The sequence below is a fragment of the Quercus suber genome, unplaced genomic scaffold (assembly GCF_002906115.3).
Source record: "Quercus suber isolate HL8 unplaced genomic scaffold, Cork oak 2.0 scaffold_618, whole genome shotgun sequence".
NCBI classification, from domain to species: domain Eukaryota; kingdom Viridiplantae; phylum Streptophyta; class Magnoliopsida; order Fagales; family Fagaceae; genus Quercus; species Quercus suber.
In genome coordinates, this window is record NW_027070061.1 from 215,034 (window position 1) to 231,316 (window position 16,283).

General features: G+C 31.6%; 1 protein-coding gene and 1 pseudogene across 1 annotated transcript; both read left to right on the forward strand.

Annotated features, from left to right (window-relative positions):
- Window positions 1-409: 409 nt before the first annotated feature.
- Window positions 410-1,885, forward strand: LOC111994789 (7-deoxyloganetin glucosyltransferase-like; annotated as a pseudogene).
- Window positions 1,886-12,060: 10,175 nt separating this feature from the next.
- LOC112036603 (7-deoxyloganetin glucosyltransferase) lies at window positions 12,061-15,849 on the forward strand. The gene is made up of 2 exons (XM_065765259.1): window positions 12,061-12,633; window positions 14,785-15,849. Exons 1-2 carry the CDS (start codon window positions 12,117-12,119, stop codon window positions 15,717-15,719), a joined length of 1,452 nt encoding a protein of 483 aa, XP_065621331.1. The 5' UTR covers window positions 12,061-12,116; the 3' UTR covers window positions 15,720-15,849.
- Window positions 15,850-16,283: the final 434 nt, after the last annotated feature.

Consider the following 16,283-nt stretch of genomic DNA (forward strand, 5'->3'; position numbering starts at 1 on the left):
TTTTTTTTATTTAATTTTTTTTTTTTTTTTTTTTTTTTTTTTTTTTTTTTTCTATTTATTTAAACTGGCCAAGATAAAGGTAGGTGTTGAATCAATTCGTTGTTGGACTTTTTTAGGGTGGTCATAACAAATATTTTTTTTAAATATTAATTTTTTTTTCCAACTTATGGGTTCATTGAATCCCTTGAATAACATGTGGTGCTGCGACTGACAACATGGGAAAACAACTAGCGAGGATGGCAATGGGAGCTTTTTGCCGCTAGCTTCTTCCTTTTTCTTCAAGTTTTTTGTACCGCCTGATTTTCATTTTTTGGCAGAGATATTCGATATTTGCGGGTATGTTTGGTATAGTCCAGTATTATAAGTAGTCCAATTTAAGGGTTTTTTGTACTGGTTCTCTTGTTAGTAGATGAATTTTGGTTGTACCAGTCAATATGGTATGGAATTAACTCCATTGGATCATTTCTCTTATTTTGTATCATCATATAATAATAGTGTTAGCTCATAAATAGGAATGGGAAAAGTTAATGAATACCCCTAAGAGTATTTTTAGAAACCTTTCATGAAAAAAAAAAAATCAATTAATTTCTTTGACAATTTTTTATATATTTTTTAAATGGTTTATTAATAATTGTTTTAAGAACACTTGCTAACAAGACCCATTAGAAATTAGTGGACATATGGCATATTTTGATTTGTTGAACATATAGGTTTACACGTGCATGGGGGATGATATAATATTTTTCTATTTCTCTCTCGTGCGCATTACTAATATATCACATCCAATTTTTCTTTTTTCTTTTTTCTTTTTTAAGGTCATAATATCACTTCCAATTATCATACAGGTTAACTTCAATTTACAATTAAACATACAAATGAGAAGTCTATATGTGCATGGGAGATGCAATAATATTTTCCATATATCAGTTACACTCATAATAGGCATCAAATTATCAAGTTTAAAAAATTGAATGCTACTTTATATATATATATATATTGAAAAATTGAATGCTACATTTTTGTTTTTTATTTATTTTATTACATTGAAGTAGGCTATTCACAAAGATGAATCCTACTTTGGTGTGATTTACAGATGCAAACTATCTAACAAATGGCTACTTGGAAACTACAATCGATTGGATTCCTGGGATGAAAAATATTCGTCTTAAGGATTTTCCAAGTTTTGTTAGAACTACAGATGAGAATGACATCATGCTCAACTTCAAAATCCACGAAACTGAGAGAGCTTTAAGAGCTTCAGCTGTTATTATGAACACATTTGACCCATTTGAACAAGAAGCATTGGATGCTCTATCTTCCATGCTTCCTCGTATATACACCGTTGGACCACTTATGTTGCTGGTTGATCAAATTAGGGACGATAAGTTGAAATCAATTGGTTCCAATCTATGGAAAGAAGAACCGGGCTGTGTGGAATGGTTAAATTCAAAAGAACCCAACTCGGTAGTATATGTAAATTATGGTAGTATAACTATCATGACACCTCCCCAACTCATTGAGTTTGCTTGGGGGTTAGTAAATAGTGAAAAAACCCTTCTTATCGATTATAAGGCCTGATCTTGTGGGAGGCAATTCAGCTATTGTTCATTCTGAATTTGTTACCAAAACTAAAGATAGAGGTATTTTAGCAAGTTGGTGTCATCAAGAACAAATCCTAAAGCACCCATCAATAGGGTGTTTTTTAACACATAGTGGGTGGAATTCAATGCTTGAGAGCGTGTGTTGTGGAGTTCCAATGATCTCTTGGCCTTTTTTTGCTGAGCAACTGACAAATTGTCGATATTGTTGTGTTGAGTGGGGCATTGGGATAGAGATAGGTAATAATGTTCAAAGAGATGAAGCCTGCGTTTGGATTCGGCGTTAAGTTGCGTTGCGTTTCTGAAACTGCGTTTTCTCTCTAAATTTTCAGCAACTTTCAGTAACAATAAGTTGTATCCAAACGGACCCGAAGTGAAGAAACTTGTTAGAGGATGCTACCAAACCTAGCGGTTCTTCTTACCAAAACATGGATAAATTGATTTCCGAAGTTCTCTTAGCTAGAAATGTTTGAACCAAACGAAGAAGACTTTCTAGTTTTCAATGTTCTTGCACTCTCGGTTTCATCTGCTACATCTAATCATTATAAATATTTATATAAAATCTAGTCCCATTTTTATTGCAATAAATTCCAATTAATTGTGTAATTTGATTAAATCAATATTCTATTTTGTAATTGTGTGTGTAAATATTGTACTCTTTGTGATCCATTTTACTTTTGTTATGACATTTAGATTTTTGTGCATTTCGTAGAAATTTTCTACATAATCAAGGAATTTTATTTCTTCCCGAATTTTACTCATGAATTCTTTCCATTTAGTGAATATTTCTTTTTTCTGATCTTTACTGTGTGTATTTCTATAATTTTCTCCCTGTTGTATTTTCTTCTGAATCAAATTTATCTTCTAACTTTTTTAAAGTTGAATTTAAATTCTTTATGAATGGTTAGAAATTAGGGATTTATAGATGCTTCTAGACCTTTTTGTATTGGTGAGTTTTGTCCTTCTTCTTCAAACAATCTTAAGTTTACTGAATAGCATGGTATACAAACTTGTAATTCAATTTGTAGTCCTTTTAATTTTAAATCTTGATCTCTTCTTAAAGGTTCTGTTTATACAGGCGTGGTACAAGTTGTGCGTGAATGAATTGATCTTTCTTTCATCATTAGTAGTGATCTTGATCTCTGCTCATCAAAACTTATTCTGACTGTACCATTAAGTTATTGTTGAATGTAATCTATATATTTCTTTGGATGGATATTTAGGAATATTCCAATCATTTAAACCTATGTTTTTATCTTGAAGTTGATATTTTTCTTCATTTACTATGTCAGGTATTGTACGTAATGATGGTTGCGATGACCTAGAACTTACTGAAGGCTTAGATCGATCTGAAAACTCTTTTCATTTTTAGAATCTGATTATCTGAGATTTTTCAAGTTGTCTTAAAATATATTCTTTCAATTACTTTGTTTTGTTATTTTAATTTAATATGGTTATTAACACGTACCCTCTCATTCACTTTCGCTCAGGCCTCACCTTTGGAATTATCGTTTGGGATTGGGTATTCTTGTTCAGGTGGTTTTAATCCATACTAAACTTGAAAATCTTCTCAAAAATGCATTTAGGAATAGAGTAGACTGGTCCAAAACAAATGAATTAACTAGAATAAGTCTAGAATCAAAACTACCAACAAATGAAATGGCTCTGAGACCAATGAGGTAGCGGATTGTAACATTATGTTTACTTTAAAGTAGAACGTAAAATATTAACTTAAAGTAGAATGTAAAACTTAAAGTAAAATGTAAACCATGAATGTGCAAAACTGCAAATTCCTTGTTTTGATGAAGAAGTATTTTTTTACCATGCTTGCGTGGATGTAGTCATTGTAACAAAATTGAACAACTTGATTTTTTTGGATTTTCAACTTCTAAAATATCAGATGGGTGAGTTCCCCATTCTTGAATTTAAATAATCCTTTTGATAAAGATATTGTGGTAGATTATTTTGGAAGCTTTTTTTTTTCTTTTCTTTTTTTTTTTTTTGAGTAAATGTTACAAATAGATTCAGCCATTCAGGGTAGAAAATGATTTCTGCATATATAGAACCTTATTGACTTTAGTTGGATGGGTTGGAAAATAATTTTTTGTAAGATGGCAAGTTATTTTAAGTATTTTCGATTTTGAAATTGAATACATTAAAAGGCAGCCAAAATTCAATCCCTGATTATCTTATCCATGAATTTATGCAAAGTAAAGATGTTAGATAAAAAAAATCCAAGAAGTCCTCAAAAGCAAGACTTAGTAAACCAAAAGTACCTAAGCTTATTTCCCCAAAGGACTTATAATTAAAGGTGTTTTTTTATTATTATTATTTTCATTTGTATGTTTCAAGTCTTGCTTACAAGTAAAATGATTTTTTTTTTTTTTTTTTGCAAAATCTTTGTGACGGTTTCATGATACTCTCACAAAGTATGTGCTCGAGAGTCGAGAGGAGTAAAGACTTAAGGCCATGTTAAAGAAGAGAAGAAAAAAAAAAACTGTCAAATAAGTAATAACTTATCATGCACAAAGTTGAACCAAATACCAAAATCAATCAATGGCAATTCTACAAATAGCTTCAGGGGCTCAAATCCAACAAAATATTAGCTTGGACCTCGAAGAAAACAACCAAAATGAAAGGGGCTTTAGGTTTAAAGTTTCATATATAATGAGGGAAGGTGATTGATAATGATATTGCTTTTGAATGGAATTAGTTTATGCTACCATTTTTAGGTTGCAGCTTGTTTTGTGTTAGCATTTTTGGACATTTTATGCTAACAAACGTAACCCATTACATTGTGTCGGATTGCTGCTCCAGTTAATGGGAATTTTTGGAATCTCACAGCAAACTCTATTGCTGTCGGGCTAATTGTGAAGTCTTTAATTAACCAAAGAACATGAAAAAAGGGGTTAAATGACATGTAGAGAAAATAACATAGTGGAAGAAGAGGAAAATACTGTGGAAGAAATAAGTAGTTGACAGCTTCGAAGCATTTTTTTATTGCGCTGAAAAACATGTCAAAATTAACAACCTAGTTTCCTAACTAATTGCATTGCCCCATTAAAAGTGCTTATAAATCCCAAAATTTTCAAGAGGCCTTAAAGTGGCTATGAGGAGACTTGGTTTTGGGATTGGCGACGTAACTTGTGAAATTGAAAGCTAGTAAGGAGAAATGATTGGTGGACTTGGTTCCTAGCAGGAGCTAGGAGTTCAGATACATCTACGTTACATAGCTTGGAGGGTTTTGTAAGTGTAATGTATTACAACTATTCTCACTAGTGGATTCATTGGTGCCATAGGCCCAGAGAGCTTTTTACTGGTTTTGAGTTTTCTCTTTGTAAATACATCTTCATGTTTGGGTGTTTGTGTGTGTGTGTGTGTTTGTAAAATTTGCTGTTATTTGATGTGTAAATCCATACATTAAGGGTTAGTTTGGTTGGAGGGGTGGAAAATGAGAGGATAGAAAATGGGGAGATGATAAAAAAGTATTTATTTTTTCATTTTGGTGTTTGGTTTGAGAGTAGAAAAATAGAGGTATAGAAAATATAGTTTGTATAAATTTATTTTCATGTTCTTAATAGATAAAAAAAAAGTAACAAATAAGAAAAAAAAAATACGGATGAACAAAAAATAAAAGCACCAAAAGTACAGAAAAGGACAGAAAAAACTAAAGAAGCAAATTTAAAAAAAAAAAAAAAGGACAAAAAAAAAAAAACGATTGCGAGGCGATAGCTAGCGAAGCAATCCCATTTCGCGATTTGGAGGTAGATTGAGATGTACCGTGGCAAAGCTTGCGAGTCTTCTTTCGAATACATGAGAAGCTTGCAATCATAGCTACCAACCTCAAAGTACTTGCTCCACAGAACGCAGACCCATGACCCAGACCCACAAAATCGTCGGAGCACATCAGACCACGACCCACGACATCGGCGGAGCACAATCATGTGCAGAGCACACTCATCGGCGAACCACATCGGCGAAGCACAGAGAGAGAAGAGAGAAGAAAGAACTGTAGAGGGAAGAGAAAGATAGAAGAGAGAGAGAGCTTGAGGTGAATAAAACTAATTTTTGTTTTACAATTGTAGCTACAGTGTGGTCTCAAATATGAGATTGCACTGTAACTTGAATCTTAAAATTAAGATTTGGCCGGTTTGATGGAGTGTGTTTTTATCTCAAAAATGCTAAAAAAATAGGATTTTTAGCATTTGAGAGGTTCAATGAGAATGCTCTAAGAAGCTTGATTATTATTTTTTATTGGATAATATATATATTTTAACAAGTTAAATAAAAAATAAAAGTTAAAATATCAAATGTGTTATAAAATAATATAATATAAATGATAAAATAATTTTTAAGATTATAAAAAATATAGAAATTAGATATGAGTACTTTAACCACCCTTTTTTGTTTGGCTTCCAACTTTGTTATGTGTGTCAAAAGTTGTGGACAGTAATCAAGTTTTTTATGCCTATATTACACAGGAAACTGTAGTGGAGTACTAGGGTTGCTTTTTCAAGGGTTATTTTTTTCAATAAAATTTTCAAATCTTTTTTTTGATTTATTTATCTTATTGTATTTATAACTTTAAAACTTCTTTGTATTAAACGGAAGCATACTTTTGATGGAAGAGATTGAAAAGTTGAAAGATAGAAAATAGAGAAATGATGAAAAATAGAAAGATAAAAGAAATTTTAGTTTCCTTTATTTGTGTTTGGTTAAGACTTAGAAAATAGAAAAGTTAAAGAATAAAAAATATAGTTTATATAAATTTACTCACATTTCCTTATTATATAAAGAAAGTAATAAATTATATTTTTATAAAAAATTTAAAATATTAGGTATATTAATAATATAATATAAACAATAAAGTAATTTTAAAAATGATAAAATAGAATTATATATATATATATATATATATCATATATAAATGCTCCAACCAAACCATTTTTGTTTGGCTTCCAACTTTGTTATATGTGTCAAAATAAACCTGTCAAAAGGTATGGACAGTAAATCAGTAATCAAAGTTTTTTATGCCTATATTATACGGGAAACTGTAGTGTAGTACAAGGGTTGCTTTCTCAAAGGGTTGTTTTTCCAATAAAATTTTCAAATCTTTTTTTAATTTATTTATCTTATTGTATTTATAACTTTAAAACTTCATTCTATTAAACGAAGCATAATTTGGTTAGAGAGATTGAAAAGTAGTAGGATAAAAAATAGAGAAATGATGAAAATAGAAAAGATAAAAGAGATTTTAGCTTTCTTTATTTATGTTTGGTTAGGAGATAGAAAAGTTAAGGAATGAAAAATGTAATTTATATAAATTTAGTCATATTCTCTTATTAAATAAAAAAAAAGTAATAAACTATATTTTATTAAAAAAAAAGTCATGTTTGGAAATAGAACGTTGCACAATTCCTTAAAAAAAAAAAAAAAAAAAAAAAAAAAAAAAAAAAACTTTGCACAGCACAGTATTAGACAACAAAGAAAAAAAAAAGTGAGAAGAAGAAGTGAAGAACGTTGCAAGACATTTTTGTCCAAATAATTGGTCCATTTTTCTGCCAATTTTATTTATATTTAGAAAAATTTTTTGGTAGGCTTGAGGAGAAAACACTTGAGTCTTACTATCTTTTCTCCTCTCCCCCTCTTAACCAAACACTCTCCAAAAAGTTTTTCCTCCTTAGTTTTTTTTATTTTTTTATTTTTTTTTAAATCTTCCCTAAAATCCACTCTATCAAATACATAGTTAATAATAATGCAATCAGCCTTACAAGTAATAGTTTTCAAATCAATCCAATTTGTCTAATAACAATATTGTAACATAATGTGCCCCTAATTTAATCAATATTTAGACCACAAACCTTGGACAAATGCATAAAACCTTTTTATAATTTTTATTTAAAATGTCAAAAGCTTCTATCATCTAAATTTAAGGTTTATGCATTTGCCAATTAGGTATATGTGTTTATCAATCAACTAAATAGTCAAGAGTACAATGAGACCTAACATTAGAAAAGGAATACAAACAGGGGCGGAGCTAGAAATTTATCTTTGGGGGAGGGGGCAGTCAAGACTAAATAATCATATTGATTCACAAAAAATATATATGTGCCTATTTATGTATGTATGACCCACTCATCAATGCTCTAATGAATTTTTGTAAAGAGATTGAAGAGAGTTAGTGTAAGGCTATGAAAACATTTGCACTGAGTGATGAATTCTTTTGAAAGGGATTGAAAAGTAGAACATTGGAAAATACATATTAAAAAGAGAAGCTAATAGTAAAAGTGAGTAAAACTGTAAAACTTATAAAAGTTGTGGGCTTGTTGATGTGCTGGAGGGAGGAGAGATGAAAAAAAAAAAAAAAGGTAATTAAGTAAATATGTTAAAAGAAGTGGGAATGTTGTAGCTGACAAATTGGCAAAGCTAGTCGAGTTCTCCCATAGTTAGGTTTCGTATGATGACATACCCTATGATGTGCAACAACTTGTACTGGTGGACAATAGTTTCCATTAAGTTTGAATGAAGTTTTGTCTTGTTTCCAAAAAAAAAAAAAAAAAGGAGAAGAAAAAGAAAAAAGAAAAGAAGTAAATATGAATGAAACAATAAGGACACATGGGGCCAGCTCTTACATCGATTTTGTATAACCTATTTTTTAGTAGCTATAATAAATTTTTGAGCAGTTTTAGGTGGCCATGGCCCCCATTGTAAACGTAGCACCACCCTTGAATACAAAAATAACATTGAAGTCATTATTTAAGAATAAAAAGAAAAGAAGAAGAAAAGAAAGGTACTTGAGAAAGTAAGACTTTTTAAATTAAAAAAAAAAAAAAGTTTATACCCTAGTTATGGCTAACTACCAATTTTAAGGTTACTTACATAATTAAGCTCAATTAATTATTACCTTTTGATTTAGCCATTGTTTGGGAGAATGGAATAGAAAAATAACAAAATAATTTTAGAATATTTTTCTCTTCCCTTATTTGGGAGTTTTAATGAAAGGAATGAAAAGTCTATTATCTTATTTGAGAGATTAAATGAGAAGAAATAAAATGGATAGTAAGGAACATTCATTCTTCTATATTCTCTTAAAACCTTAAATTTTTCATTCCTCCCAAAATTGAGAGGAATTGAAGAGAATGAAATTAGATTTAATGAATTTTTTTACTAAAACTCTCAAAATACCTCTAAATGCAAATATAACAAACTAGATAGCAGACTTTGCTAGAAACAAGGGAACAATTTTAGTAGGGTCTAGGGTTGTGGTCTAAGTTGGTGCTATGTACCTCTTGTTTGGGGCTCTTGCTCTCTGTTGTTTCTATTTGTTTTTCTATTATTTTTGTATGCATTGTGCTCTAGTTCTCTTCTTGTTGAATGATTTCAGTTTTCTCTAAAAAAAAAAAATCTATATGTTCAGCCTTTTATTTTAAAATAAAGGTCTAATAGTAATATTGTCATAAAATAATTTCATTCCTTTCCTTCTATGTTATTCTCAAATAAGGTTACTTACATTTTACTTATTTCCATTCATTTATTTTAAAACATCTAAACACGGTTACTTAATTCTATTCCATATTTCCATTCATTTCCTTTCCATTCATTTTCCCTACTTAAATACATTCAATTTCATTCGATTCCCTTATGAACTCCCAAACGAAGCCTTAGGGTATGTTTGGTTGGAGGTAAAATAGGGAGTATTAAAAAAAAAAAAAAAAANGCGTTCTGTGGAGCAAGTACTTTGAGGTTGGCAGCTATGATTGCAAGCTTCTCGTGTATTCGAAAGAAGACTCGCAAGCTTTGCCACGGTACATCTCAATCTACCTCCAAATCGCGAAATGGGATTGCTTCGCTAGCTATCGCCTCGCAATCACGAATTTCCATGACGATTCAAAGACTATTCACCGTGATTCCTGGCACAGATGCGGGGCAGTGGGTTTTGGCTGGGGAGATCGAGGTGGTGGGTTTTGGTTGGGGTTGAGAATGAGGTGGGTGGGTGGTGACTGAGGTGGGTTGCTATGGCTGAGGTGTGGGTCTTGGGTTTGATGGGATTTGCTTGTTGTGGGTCTTGGGTTTGTGGGTTTTGTTTGCCGCTCTATCCTCCGCCTCCCTCTCTTTCTCTCACGGTGAGGCTTCTCTCTCTTAAGTTTAGTTTAGTTTTTGTTGTTGTTGTTGTTGTTTTTTTTTTTTCTTTTTCTTTTGGGGCTCTGGGGTTGATTTTTGGATGGATGCTGATTGTGGTGGCAGTGGGTTGGCCATGGGTCTGGGTTTGTGGTGATGTGCGCAGGGGTGGGTAATGACCATATGTATAGTTTAAACCAAAATGTTAGATTGACATATCTGTTTTTATGGGGTGCAATGAGGATCAAATGATATCCATATACAAAGAAGTTTTTTTTGGTGCAAAAAAGTTCCAAGAAAGTTGCTTGTACAGCAGTTTGACATGCAATTATTATGATATTCCTCCCATCAATGCAATTATTATGATACCCACCCCTGCGCACATCACCACAAATCATTGACGCTTTTTTTTTTTTTTCCCCTCTATTTTGGCAGCGCCATTGCCGAAATAGAGGGGGAAAAAAAAATAATTTTCCCTCCTATTTTAGTAATGCCATTGCCACAAATCATTGACATAATTTTTTTTTCCCTTCTATTTCGGCAATGATATTGCCGTAAATCAATTGTCACAAATTTTTTTAAAAACAGAAATGATAAGTCTGCAACATTTTTACAGTATTTTTACAACAAATTTTAAGTGATAGGTTGTTACTGGTTATTATTGTTAGGGCAAAAAAAAAAAAATCTTAGTGTTAAGTTTAAATTTGATCCAACAACAACAAACTGCCTATTATTTGTTGTAAAAATGTTATGGACGTCACACTTTTTTTTTTTTTTAATTTTCCCCAAGATTTCGGCAACTTGGTTGCCACAATTCTTTTTTTTTTCCCCCCCATTTTCGGCAATGGCATTGCCACAATTTCCATAAATTTTTTTCACCTATTTCGGCAATGACATTGCCATAAATCATTACACTTTTTTTTTTTTTTTTTAAAGAAATGAAGTGCACATAATTTTTACAACATTTTTACAACAAATTCTAAGTGTCAGGTTGTTACTTATTGTTATTATTGGATTAAAATAGTAATCTCAATGTTAAATTTAAATTTGAATTAATAATAACCAGTTACCTATGATTTGTTGTGAAAAATATTGTGTATGTAGCATGTGGGGCCTGTGAGCCTCACAGCCTCGACCCATCACGAAACAGGCCCAAGGCCCAGGCCGAGGAGCATATGCCATTTTTTGTTGGTGTTGCTAGGCTAACTTGGGGGAAGCCTCTTTTCCCAATCCACACCGAGGACCACCTCATCCTCGGCCTGACGAGGGGGATTTTAGAGAGAGAGACTAACCCCAAAGTAAGCTGTCATTCTCACATTTAATGCATTCAACTAACTCCCCCTGGCCGCATTAATGGGGAGGTAACCCCTTGGCAGGAGCGAATTACGGCAATGACATTGCCGTAATTCAACCTTTTCTTCTCCAAACTTTTTCTCATTCTCTCTCTTACTTTTCTTGGAATTTCGGTAACACTGTTGCCGAAATTCAATCTCTCTTCTTAATTCTTTAAATAAATTGTAACAGTATCTATAACGCAAATAAATTTCAGATTTACCAATATTTAGCAAAAGATATACATATATATTTATATATTTNCTCATTCTCTCTCTTACTTTTCTTGGAATTTCGGTAACACTGTTGCCGAAATTCAATCTCTCTTCTTAATTCTTTAAATAAATTGTAACAGTATCTATAACGCAAATAAATTTCAGATTTACCAATATTTAGCCAAAAGATATACATATATATTTATATATTTATTTTAGAAACCACTTATTATAGTACTTGCAAGGGCAATGTCAGTGCCACTTGCTTCACCGGCATTACTTTATTGATGAGCTGTGTATTGTTGGGCCCTGACCAGCGCAATCGCACTCACGAAAAAAAAGTAATGTCATCGCTTACTCAAACGAGGCATGACTTGTCTGTTTCTAATGCAAAAATAAAAGGGCTTTATGAGCCACCAGCATTGGCCTCTACTATTGCTGAAATTTTATCACAAATATCTGGAGAAGAATCGTCTTCAAAACTTTATGGTCCCATTTGTCCGGAAAGCAAAACTTTAAGTCTTTAACAAAACAAAAAAAAAGAGAGACATGACTTGACTGTTTTTGTAACTTATTTGAATAATATAAATGAGAAAAAAAAATTAGTAATTTCTAAACTTTTTGGCTTTTTTTGTTGATAAGAATTGATTTATAACTTTTTGGCTCAGCATTCAGCAAGTTGGCTGGGTGGGTATACGCAGTGAAAGGTCATTGTCAAACAGTAAACTCTTTTGAAAAAAATAAAATAATAAGAGCGTTTAAGGCACAGTGAATAAACCCCAGGAAGGACCCTTTTTCCAAACCATTCATTTCATATCAATTTGTGTGTGTTTGAGAATTGAGATAGAGAGAGATGGGTTCCATTAGAGCAGCTACTAAACCTCATGTAGTTTGCGTCCCAGCTCCACTTCAAGGCCACATAACTCCAATGCTAAAGCTAGCCAAACTCCTCTACCACAAAGGGTTTCATGTAACTTTTGTAAACACAGAGTACAACCACAATCGCTTACTCAGGTCTAGAGGCACTAACTCCCTTAATGGCTTGTCGGGCTTTCACTTCGAAACCATTCCCGATGGCCTCCCACCATCAGACGCAGATGTCAGCCAAGACATTCCCTCTCTTGTTAAATCCACCATAAAGACTTGCCTACTCCCACTTTGCAACCTCATTTCTAAACTCAACGACACTTCGTCTTCGAATGTGCCTCTTGTTACCTCTATTGTCTCTGATGGTTGTATGTCATTTACTCTTGATGCTGCTGACAAGTTCGGAATTCCATGTGTGCTTTTCTGGACACCTAGTGCTTGCGGTTTCTTGAGCTATATGCATTATCGCCATCTAGTTGAACGAGGTTTAGTACCCCTCAAAGGTATAATTTAAATCTTCAAATTTATTCTATTTTTATTTTATGTTTTTTTAAAGATGATTCGATTTTTTTTAAAGGGAATTTCCCTTTTGAGGAGGGGGGGGGGGGGGGGGAGGAATTAAAGATTTAAATAGAGATCATTTCCCTTTTCATGTATTATTATAGAAGTTTTTATTTTTTATTTTTCTTATTTTTTTTAAGACATTTACAATATGATATTAATCCTGGAACTCGAATTTTTTTTAGACTCTTAAGCATTTTGTGTAAAAAAATATGCCAAATAAGTTAAAACCCTTGACATCATTTATATATATAATTAAAATCAATATTCTAAGAAAATGCAACTAGATTCTAAATTAAATTTTAATTGTTGTCTAATTTTATGCTTCTATTAATTTTTTTTTCTAAATAAGTTAATAAAGTGCAAAGGATGAAAAGCACAACATAAATAAATCATCAAAAATCTAATAAACAAAAATAAAAAAAAAAGTAAACTCATGTGTACATAATAAAAAAACAATGAAATAAAAGTAGAAAGTAAAATTCATGTATCTATATTCTATACTATTAATAATAGGATCCCTGATTAGGTTTTAATATTTTACGTACTAAAATACTTTCATACAAATTTTAAATTTTTTAAGTTTTTAAATTTTTATCAAGATTTTAAAAATTAGAACACTATTTTTATTTTACTAATAAATATTATTTCACTAAATTAAAAAAAAAAAAAAAACTTATTGCATGCGCAAAGAATGTATAATAAGTCTAGTGTATATATATATATACACACTAATATTTTTCAAAACTTTGTAAACTAGTTTGCCTTTTGTTTGTCTCGCATCATCTTATTACCATATAATCTGTGCATATACACAAAGCAATTAAAAAAATTACAATTACACACACACACACACATATATATATATATAAACACACTAATAGTTTTCAAAACATTTGTAAACTAGTTTGCCTTTCGTTTTTCTCACATCATCTTATACTACAGTATAATAAATCTATGCATATACACAACGCAATTACTGAAGTCCACATCATATAATTAAAATAACCTAATGATATTTTTAAAAACTTATTTAAAAAGAATTAAATCTGAAAAATAAAACTCTGCACAAACTGTCCATCTCCTCTCCCTCCTTCACCCTCTCTTCCGGTGATGACTATGCCTACGGAGGAGACCTCCACGGCTCCACCTATCATGTTGCTGAATAGTAGTTGAAAAAATTCCTTTTGTTTTACACAAAAGAGAAGACAAATACAACAGGGTTTTTCTCCTAACTACTTTGACAGCATGACAATTATAATTGGAAGTCTTCTCTCTAGAGAAATACAAATGGATTTTGAATTTTGCACACCTGAGTTTGTAAAATCTGTAAAATATGAGTTGTAAAATAGTCTAGACTCTCTAAAACCCATATGGGTCTATGGAGAAAATACAACTGGGTTTGTAAAATCCACAGGGGTCACCGAAGAAATACAAATGGATTTTTCAGTTTTGGAGTTAAGATTTTTAAAAATTATAATCAAGTATTGTTAAATTTGAATCTGAGCGGCGGTGAAAGTGGACAGAAGAAGGAAGGTTCTAGAGTCAGTTTCTTTTTTTCCTCTTAGTTTGGGTCTTTTAACTTTCTTAAATCATAAACAAGTTTTTCAATAAAATGTACATGGTTTTTTTTAAATAGTTGGCTCAAGCATTACTCTTATCATTTATAAAAAGAAAGCATTACTTCCCATCAAAAAAAGAAAAAAGAAAAGGCATTACTCTTATCATATATTGACACTGTTAACTCATAATTAGGAATAAGTGGATACATGGCATATTTGATTTGTGGAGTATGAAGTGGAATAGAGTGAGTGGAACAAAAAATTAAGTTAGAGTAGAATTTTTATCTCAGATAAAAAATAAAATAAATTAAAAGTCTATATAATAATAGATGTACATGGGAGATGCAATAATTTGTTATGTATGTCAATTACACTTATAGTAGCCATCAAACTATCAAAAAAATTTCTTTCCTTTTCTATTATTGTTTTTTTATTTATTATTTATTATTTTTTTAATTGAATTCTACATTTTAGTACTATATTGGAGTAGGCTATTCACAAAGATCAACTCTATTTTGGTGTGATTTACAGATGCGAACTATCTAACAAATGGATACTTGGAAACTACAATCAATTGGATTCCCGGGATGAAAAATATTCGTCTTAAGGATCTTCCAAGTTTTATTAGAACTACAGATGAGAATGACATCATGCTCAACTTCAAAATCCGCGAAACTGAGAGAGCTCCAAGAGCTTCAGCTGTCATTTTGAACACATTTGACTCCTTTGAACAAGAAGTGTTAGATGCTCTATATTCCATGCTTCCTCGTATATACACCATTGGACCACTTATGTTGCTGGCTGATCAAATTAAGGATGATAACTTGAAATCAATAGGTTCCAATCTATGGAAAGAAGAATTGGGCTGTGTGGAATGGTTAAATTCAAAAGAACCCAACTCGGTAGTATATGTAAATTATGGTAGTATAACTATCATGACACCTCACCAACTCATTGAATTTGCTTGGGGGTTAGCAAATAGTGAAAAACCCTTTTTGTGGATTATAAGGCCTGATCTTGTAGGAGGAAATTCAGCTATCGTTCCTTCTGAATTTGTTACCAAAACAAAAGATAGAGGCATGTTAGCAAGTTGGTGTCATCAAGAACAAATCTTAAAGCATCCATCAATAGGGTGTTTTTTAACACATAGCGGGTGGAATTCAACACTTGAGAGTGTGTGTTGTGGAGTTCCAATGATCTCTTGGCCTTTTTTTGCTGAGCAACTGACAAATTGTCGATATTGTTGTGTTGAGTGGGGCATTGGGATGGAGATAGATAATAACGTTCAACGAGATGAAGTGGAGAAACTTGTTAGAGAATTAATGGATGGTGAGAAAGGAAAAGAATTGAAGAAGAAGGCAATGGAATGGAAGATAAAGGCAGAGGATGCTACCAAACCTAGTGGTTCCTCTTACCAAAACATGGACAAATTGATTTCCGAAGTTCTCTTAGCTGGAAATGTTTGAACCAAACGAAGAAGACTTTCTAGTTTTCAATGATCTTGCACTCTCGGACTCATCTGCTACATCTAGTCATTATAAATATTTATATAAAATCTAGTCCCTTTTTATTGCAATAAATTTCAATAATGTGTAATTTGGTTAAATCAATACTCTATTATATATATATATATATATAGTGTTTTATGGGAGAAAATGAGCATTTGCCCCTAATTAGTAAACAATGCAGCAGTTTGTCCCTCTTTTCAAACTATTTCGGGATATGTCATTATTTTCGAACTCAATTTTTAGAAAATCGAATTCAGCATATAACTTGATTTCAAGATTTTCGAGTTATGGCTAAATTCTACCATGGTGGACTAAGTTGACATAGCTTTTCTCATTTAAAAAAAAAAAAAAAAAACATGGAACTCGATTTTTTCAAAATCGAGTTCCATACAAATTTTGTTTTTAGTAGAACTCGATATATCGAATTTCACTAGACATTTTTTTTTTCATAAATAGAATTCAAAATCCAAGGTATCGAGTTACGTTGGAATTTTTCAAAAAGTGAACTCGATTTTGACAAAA